Below are 9,444 nucleotides of genomic sequence, written 5' to 3' on the forward strand. Positions count from 1 at the left end.
CTGTTCCCCTTCCCCCAATTCCCCAGCACTGTTCCCATCCCCCAATTCCCCAATAAAAATCTTTAAAAACAAAAAAAACAAACAAAAAAAAATAGGCGGGTCGGCTGAGTGGCTCAGTTGGTTAAGAGCTCGCTCAAAGGTTTGAGCTCTGAGCAATAGCGGTTCGAGGCCAGCCCGAGCTGAGCTGCCGCTGAGCTGCCAACAGGTGGCAGGATGGCTCAGCTAAAAAAAATAATAAATAAAAATAAAAAATTGGGCAATGAATATGAATAAGTAGTTCACAAAGAGAAATATCTTGTAGATCATAGTAAAAATGTGTCAACTCATAATTAAATCCATTTTGAATGAGGTGACATTCTCATTCAAACTGGCAAACATTCTCATTCAAAGGCATCAGACTGGCAAGGATCTGACGCTGGACAATGCTGCTGAGAGGCTGGGGGAAGAGATACCCCCCTTCATGCATTGTTGGGTAAACTAACGGAAGTGCTTTAGCAACTTCTTTGGTAAACTGAGAATGTCTCCCTAAACCAAAAGTGTATGTGCTCTTTGATGCTGCGTGAGAAAACGTTTGTAGGTATTTGTCCTGCAGCTGTATTCACACTGTAGCCAGAGTAATCTTTTGGACAGAGTAATCTGGACAAAGAGATTTATTCAAGAGTATTTTCTGTGGCGTTGTTTATGTAGCATCAAATGATTTAAAACAGACTAGATGTTAAAAAGTAGAGGACTTATGAAAGAAACCGTGGTGTTATCTATACAATAGAATCATTACAAAGAATGAGACCTACGCACACTAAGAGATGGAAGTCTAATCTTAAGGTAGTTTAAGTAAAAAAAGCCAGATGAAGAACAGCGTGTGTGTGTGTGTGTGTGTGTGTGTGTGTGTGTGTGTGTGTGTGTAGAGAGAGAGAGACAGGGAGAGATCCAATTTTTAAAACAGAAACAAGACAGGAGATTCGCATATTAAATATATCTGTAAAAGCATATATTTCCCAAAGACAAGAGGAAAAACTGAGTCATTTTCTATGAGGAAGGAGACTTGGAGGTCTGGGGCTCTGTTCATGCCCGGGCTATTTTCATTTTTAACCATTTTCATGCATCACCTTTTCAATTTATAACACTCCACGACAAAATGATAGTATTAGTGCGCCACCTAAAAGGATGTGCCAGTGAAGGGGTGCTCGCTTCCCTCTTCCTGGGTTGTCTCCAACACACACACTGCATCTCAGCCACACCAAGCCTCACGATCCCTCAGATGTTCAGAGTCTGGGAGAATCCTGATGCGTGTGCTGGTGTGCATTTATTCCAGCTGCCAAGGTCATAATTTTGTTGTAAGGTCTAGTTTTTACAAGCACAGAGACTGGAAACCTATCTTCTGCCCTCAACCCCATGAACCCTGCTGCAGTGAGAGCTGCCTCCAGGAGAGAGATCTTCAATACCAAGGCTACTTCGGGGATGCCACACATGCCCTAAAATTTGTCAGCCTCGGTCTGCAAGAAATTGTCAGGCTGACAGAATTCTCTTTACACAAAATCAAGGCTCCGATCAGTCTTCTGCACTTACGAAAGGCTCCCAGGGCTTTCCTAACAGATGAGGTACCACCTGGGGCTGGGAAGCCCCGTTAACACTTTTGCTTAATCTCTCCTAATTATCTGCTAAATAAATACTCCTTGAAAAGGCCATTTTGAATATGCCTTTAATGTTCCTAAAGTGTGTCTCCCCCATCTACTGAATAATTAGTTCCTTCATCTTCCCAGGCACCAAAAATTAATCTATCTTATTTACACAAGTGTACCTCTGTCTTTGTAAGCAAGAGACATTACCTTTGCCAGTTTTTAATCTTTAAGCACCTTATGCAATAACTACAGGAGATGGAATAGAGCATTTACTAGTTGGAGACCCCTTAGTGAATGGATCCCTTAAAGTTCCATTTTATGAATATGTACAAACTGAAGATAAAGAGAGATAAAGACATCTCAGAGGGAGAGAAAGTGGTATGCATAAAAGCCTACCGGGGGGATAATGGCCTCGCTTAAGCCCAGCCTGAAATGGGAAGACATGAAAATTCAATTATCATCCTAGGCACTGCTTCCTAATTGCAGCTTCAGTGAAAGAGCCGGCGGGGGAGAAGGCTGAAGTTGCAAGCAAGGGTCAGTGTCTCCAGTGAGTACGGGCTCGTTCAGGGCTGCTCTGCTTTCCGTAGGGCTGAAGACCAAAGGCCCCGGAGAATGCAGTTTCTCTACATCCGCTGTGAGAAAAAAGTGTCCACTGTGTCAATCGATCGGTAATGCTTACATAAGAATCTGTTGTTACTGTCGCCTGAATTTAGCCCCAGCAGCACTTTTCTATCATTATTATATCCCTTTCTTAAATAATGAGAATAGCAGAATGCATTGTTTCTTCATTTCTTTCATGCCCACCAAGTGAAGATTCACATTTGTTGTTTGCATGTAACTGTATGAAACACGTTATGCCCCCTTCTCAAGTTTATTTTAGCTTTATTATTTGATTTGATTCTATTGAATATATGTCTTTTAGAGTAAAAAACAACGTGATGACGTCTAGTTCTTTTTGAACTAGTTAAATTAAAAATATAAATGTAGTTGATTGCATTCTTTTCCCCAGTTATCTGCCTCCCCCCCATTCCCTGTAAGAGGATTATGCATTCTTGTCCACTCCCTGGAGTTGAAGTGCCTTCGTGGGGCAGAGGGATACTTCTCTCCCACTCGGACTTGCTAAGGTCAGTGACATGTCAGAGGAAGTCGGGGTGCCACATCAGAGGGGAAGCTTTAGGTCATAACATGGCTCAGCGCTTACTCTCCTCTCCATGTTCGGATTGGTGCTCATCTTTCAGCCTGCACGTGAGACCGAAGCACATGGAGCAGAGCTAAGTTGATTAGGAGCCAATATGTATCATGATAAACCTTTATGGTTGAAAGCCACTGATGTGTTATGGTGGTTTGTTACTTCAACATAATCAAGCAAAGGCTGTGTTCATTAAACTACATCTCGAGCAGCGTGTTCAGACGCTGAAAACTACAGTGAGTCCCGAAGGCTGAGGAGGATGATAAGAATTTTGGACTATCGATCAGTGAGGACCATTTAAGGGCACTGAGCACACTGACCCTGGAGGATGGACTGGCGGAGAAGGGTCTAGGCAAAGGCAGAACAGTATAACTACCAGCACACGTCTGAAAAGTGACCACATGCAAGAATAAGAGAAAAAAAGGTATAGACTTACGCTTTTTGCTTTTAAGGGCAGAACTAAGACAATAGATAGAATTACACACAGATTCTGGTTTACCATAAGAAAGATTTCTACCAATTAAATCAGTCTAATACTAGAATGAGTAGTCCTGCAAAATAATATGCTTCCAGTGACTGGAGAAATAAAACAAAGGCTGGATGGCCACCACATATTAGATGCATTATAGAAAGAAATCCTTACTTTATGGGGATTTATACCAGATGACCAGAACCCTTCCAATTCTGAGTCTATAAATTCTAGAGAGTAAGTCATGACTCCATGTTCAGTTAGCTTTCTTTGATAAAGAAGAAATGCTGGGCCGGTTGAGTGATTCGGTTGGTAAGAGTGAAAGCTCTGAAAAGAGCTGCTGGTTCAATTCCCACATGTGCCAGTAGGCTGCGCCCTCTACAGCTAAGATTGTGAACAATGGCTTGACCTGGAGCTGGGCTGCCGTGAGTTACCATGAGTGGCCAGCAGCCAGCAAGAGCTGCCATGAGCCGCCATAAGTGGTCATCCAATGGCCAGCGACCAACTGCCTCACCCGGAAAGAGAGCAATGATCACAATACCAAAATGGGCCAGTGAAGCGACGTCCTCCACGACCAGACTGAAGAGCAAAAGGACAGCAACTTGGCTGTGCCCCTTCCCCAGTTTTCCAACACTGTTCCCCTCCCCCAATTCCCCAATAAAATATTTAAAAAAAAAAAGAAGAAAAGCTATTTTTTTTCTGGCAATGATGAGCCATAAAATAAGTCTCATTTTTCTGTGTGTCATGAAAATATATATTCTTTCTTTTCCTCTCAATTCACTATTACTTCCCCACTATTTTCCCTAAAGAAAGTGGGGACTTCTAAAAATAGCTGTCAACTTTACACTATTCATTAATGAGATTTAGAATTTATCTTTAGGAACACAGACCATTTTTTCAGAGCTAAGTGTTATCAAACTAGGCAATAGGAAATGACTGTCTCCATAAACAGAATACAGTGATTTTTATAGAAAACCACTAAAATTCCTGACTGCTATCGATGACTTAGTGTGAGAAGACATTTCTGTAACTTATTTGTCAAATGTATGGACCTATTCGTCAGATATAAGGACTGAGACAGCATATAAAATGGTGAAATACTGACATTAAAAAATCCACATCTTTAAACCTAAACATTTTATATGGCACTTCTTCATGTTTTGCCTCCTACAAAATCATCAATAAAGGTCTTATCTGTAATAATAACACTTCCTATGGTGTGAATATTTAGCTTGTAGAACTCTTGTGTCTGGACATGCCAGAGAATCGCTATTCACTGTGCTTATCTAACAGAAAGACTGTGAAGATCAGTGAAAGAATTAAGTAAAAAATACTGTGTGAATGTAAAACCGGTACTATCATCATCCTACCCATACCTCTAACTCACACAGAGAATTCTTCATTACATTTCAATTAATTGGGCGAGTTTAGAAAAAGTGGAAGATACAAACACTTAGTAAACAGTTAACTGAAAAAGAAAAACTGATATGAACATAAGTATTATACTGTTGGGAACAATTTAGATGAGAAGCCATTGACATATGATAATCTTAAATCCTTCACTGTGGCGGGCACTGGAGCATACAATAAAAACCCCAAGTTAAAATCATTTGGTAACAAAAGTATAATAGACTAATTTAACTGCTAGAATAATTTGTTTTGTTTTGTTTTGTTTTTAGCTGAGCCATCCTGCCACCTGTTGGCAGCTCACAGGCAGCTCAGCTCGGGCTGGGAATCGAACCCCTGTTGCTCAGAGCTCACACTCTTGAGCAAGCTCTTAACCAATTGAGCCACTTGGGCGGCCCTTTAGAATAATTTTTTTAAAAGGTGTAGCTACTTACCAACAAGTCTTACTACATTCAATGTTGTATTTGTTAAGATGGGTGCATTCACTTTATTTAGACTGTAATCTGATTTCTTCCTGCTCTTTAGGGTTTCTCTAGAGACGCTTAAATTAGAAAAACAAAACAAAGTTGCAATTAGAGTTGTCAAGTAGTAAAGTACATCAGTAAGTAACTCAGCTTCCAATCTATCCTTCATTCACTAATTAGTTACTGAAAATCTTACCATGTAGCAGGTGGAGCTTCTGTCCTTACAGTCCAAAGGGGAAGAGAAATTAGTAAGCAAAGAAATCAAGTACTATAATGTATTTCTTTAATTCTAAGACATTAATTATCAACCATTAATAGAAACTATGTCACTTTAAAAAAATAAATGCTCTAGGGAAATTACACATCAAATATACCAAGCATCCTGATTTCAGACTTATAAATATGGAAAATACCGTCCTTAGAATCTTCAGTAAGTATAAGACATGATGGTCAAGTCTAGGGTTGGGAGGAGGCACTAGATTCAAAAGAAAAGAAGTTATATGATAAGTACAGGAAAAGAGGGGAAAACTAGTCCTAAGGTCAGAGGTAAGAGAACAGAATGTGCTCAGAGAAGCGCAAGGAGCTCCCGAAGCTAGCGCGGAGAATAAGTGGGCAGCAGGAAGTGACAAGAAACGAGGTAAGCAAAGGGCAGATCACCAAAAGCAATCAAACCTAAGGAGTGTGAACCTTATCCTTCATGTAATGGTGAGCCATGAAAATTTTTTAACCAGGAAAAGGACATGACCAAATTTGAATATAAGAAAAAAAATCTAAATTTGTATCCGAGAATGGATTAGAAGGGGTTCAAGACTGCAGACAGGAAGCCAAGGTAAGGGGGCTGATTCAATAATCTGACACACAGATGGTTTTTGCATGAACTATAGGATGGTACAGTGAAATACAAGGAATTTTGATAAATTTAAGGGACAATTAGAAGTAGGCACTGATAATAACTGTTAATTGATTGACTGTAGTTAGTTCACATTATTCAGACATCTCAGAGGTAAGTTAAAATGGTGTAGGAGGCTGCATAACCCTACAAAAATGCAAGTATATACACATATATTGGCAGACACTATCCTACTTACCCATTTCAGTTTAATTAGAGCTTTCCTTTTGGACACAATATACCCAAAACATCTAATGAAGAAATCCAACAGAATAGTTCTACTCAGTTCATATAGATCATAGATGTAAATATTTAAATATCACACATATGTGAAAAGCAATGGAAACAAACTTTCCCAATTAAAATATCTACAACTACATCAGATGCTTCCTTTTGAGGAGAGAAATTATATCAATCAGGATTTCAAATCAATCAAGTATTAACTGGGTACTTTGGGGGTAAAGAGTAGATAGAGAAGAGTATACTTAAATCTGTCATTAAAAATAAAGTATATTTGTGGTCATTAAATGTCTGATATCATGAAATTAATTCACTCACATATTAACATCAGGCCCATTTACCTGGGAGAAGGTGACACACATTTCTTATAAAATTATCCAAGTTTCTGAAGAGGACAGTTTATCATAAAGCAAAACTCAAGTAAAATAGGGAGCCTTAATATAAGATTCAAATAATGAACATAAATGACATTGGGAAGATAAGAGGAGACCCTCTCTGTTTACCAGATTGAAGCAGAAATTCACATAGAAAACAAATGACTTTTTTCCTCCCTGAGATTTTCTGATCTATGTGAAGCATAAACTGCCTCCAAAGTCAGCATTAATTTTATAAATCAAAAGTTTTATTTTTTTGCAAAAATCAATGATCTCTAAGTTAAGAGCTCTTTATGTCCAATATCAAAAAAAAATTCATTTTTAGCCTTTTGGGAATCATTTTTTAAAACATAATAACTTCTGTCACATGACATTATAACCAACTAAAAATTTTAATACTTGATTTTTGTTTTTCTTTAACCTTTAGAGGAAATCCTATATGTTAAGCTTGTAACATAAAATGCAAATACCATACAAGTTAAGAGCAATTTTACCTTTTCACAGGCGCGTCACCTGTCTGCTCATCCACATAATCGCGTTTTAGTTCCTCAGGGACATCACTGTCACTGTCATACTCCTGATAGGCACTTTTCTCTGGTTCATCAGATTCATACTGAAGAGAACACATTTAACAATGGTTATGAAGAGCCAACGTTTCTTGGAGGCTTTCCACACAATAAAAGTATTTAATTTTATAAGGAGTAGCTTACAGAAGAAAGTTCTTAATAACTTAGCTTTAATTTTGCCATCAAGAATCATACTACCTTTCCATTTTCCTCTTCATCATCTTACCTTAACCAGCTCAACAGAAAAAAAGGAAAACAAAGTACAAACATTATACCTACAAAAGCTTGTAAATGTCCCCCCAAAATCAAATCTCCATATAAGACAAACAAAAACACACCCTGCTAGGTCTTAGGAAAAAAGAGTATACATTTGACTAAAAAAACAAACAAACAAACAAAAAACAAAAAACTCTTCTGGTCCTCCAAGTGATTTCATCATAATTTCCAACTTCCTAATTCATTGTAAAGAGGTTTATACAATTATGGCACTCGGGAAGTGTTAATTCACCTTAATAAACACATGCAAAACACATGCTAATGTTCTCATTTATTATGATGAGATTTAATTCCAAAGGCAGCTTAGAAAATTAGGCTTAGCACCTAAGGACTACTGAGAGCAAGGATAAAAATGGTGGCTATACTCCTGAGAGGAAGGGTACCTTCCTAACATTTTCATCATCTTTAAGGCACCATGGCCCAGCACCAGCATGGGAGACGAGCGCAGTCCATGCACAGCAAAGGAAGCAGTGGTGGCATCATTATTATCATCATCATCATCATCATCATCATTATCACCATCGATTAATAGTACAAACTAATATGATTAAATAATGGCTAACATTTATTAAGTTTTAACCAAATACTGTGCTAAGTGTTTCCATGTATTACCTCACTGAATCTTCAAAACAACTCTATGAGGAAGTTTTATCCCCATTTGCCAGTTGAGGACACCAGGAAAGAAGTTAGTCTAATTCAACAACTATTTTTTGAGACTCGAAAGCATCATGACAGGCCATATAAAGATGTGGACCCTGACTCTCAAGGACTTATTCTGTACCTGGAAAGGTCATATTACAGATTAGTAACTGCAAACGAGCATTACAGGCATTCTGTCCCACCGGCACCCAGTGTGACCCTGATGACATTCAGAAAAGCATGCTACACAAAATCGGGTCTCCTGGTTATAACAAGGCTTCATGATTCAACAGTATAATAGGTCCTCATTTTCAAGGATTCTGTTTGCAAATTTTCCTACTCCCTAAAATTTATTTGTAACCCCAACAACGATACTTCACGGCACTTGGTGGTCATTCATGAATGTGCAGAGTTGTAAAAACTTTTGAGTCACCCAACATGCTTGTTCCCAGCTGAGGGCAAACAAGGTGATGCTCTCTATACCTTATCGTATCGGCTCTCCTACTGTAAACAAGTGTCCTTTGCACAGTCTATTTAATGCCACATTTTAAAAATTTTTTGTGCTGTTTGCTGGTAATTTCACTGCTTAGAATGGCCACTAAGCATAGTACTAAAGTGTTGTCTAGTGTTCCTAAGTGCAAGAGAACAGTAGTGTGCCTTATGTCAAAAATATACACATTAGATAAGCTTCATTCAAGCATGGGCTATAGTGCTGTCGGCTGTTTCATGTTATTGAATCAACATTATATATTAAATTCAGTGTCTTTAGGCAGAAACAAACATAAAGGTTATGTATTGATCAGCTGATGAAAATGTGTTGATCAGTTGATGAAAATGTGTTGACTAGAGGCTCGTAGAGACCTAATCCCATATTTCCTCTAGGAACAATGGTTCTGTATTTGCTAATTCAGTGTTCACGGTGACTTTATAGAAAACAACTGCCACAAATAATGAGACTCAGATGCTATGTGAAATTTAAATTAATAAATCACCCACACAGAGGAATATTATTTCAAAAATACTGGAATGACTTTTAATTCCTTTCAGTTTAATCTACTTACAAAGGCAAAATTTCATCAAGAATCACTAAATGGTAGTTTTAAATATAGTTTACTGTAAAACAATTTCTACTGCATGATGAAAAGTGATAATGGTTTACTTTCATGGCAATTTTTTTTTTTAAGATTTTTATTGGGGAATTGGGGGATGGGAACAGCCCTGGGGAATTGGGAGAAGGGGAACAGACAAGTTGCTGTCCTTTTGTTCTTCAGTCTAGTTGTGGAGGACGTTGCTTCACTGGCCCAAGTTGGCA

General features: G+C 38.4%; 1 protein-coding gene across 4 annotated transcripts in view; it reads right to left on the reverse strand.

The window, feature by feature from the left end:
- VPS50 (VPS50 subunit of EARP/GARPII complex) overlaps window positions 1-9,444 on the reverse strand; it is a 131,804-nt gene that overhangs the window by 35,733 nt on the left and 86,627 nt on the right. For 2 of the 4 annotated variants that reach the window (XM_019627601.1, XM_019627599.1), the window contains 3 exons: window positions 7,146-7,264; window positions 5,345-5,368; window positions 5,119-5,225 (listed from right to left, as the gene is read on the reverse strand). In XM_019627601.1, coding sequence (XP_019483146.1) covers window positions 5,119-5,225; window positions 5,345-5,368; window positions 7,146-7,264 — 250 coding nt within the window. Of the gene's footprint in view, window positions 1-5,118; window positions 5,226-5,344; window positions 6,289-7,145; window positions 7,265-9,444 lie in introns of those variants that run through there. The other 2 variants (XR_002122256.1, XM_019627600.1) reach the window with 2 other exon arrangements.

Source organism: Hipposideros armiger, unplaced genomic scaffold (genome assembly GCF_001890085.2).
Source record: "Hipposideros armiger isolate ML-2016 unplaced genomic scaffold, ASM189008v1 scaffold_737, whole genome shotgun sequence".
Taxonomy (NCBI): Eukaryota; Metazoa; Chordata; class Mammalia; order Chiroptera; family Hipposideridae; genus Hipposideros; species Hipposideros armiger.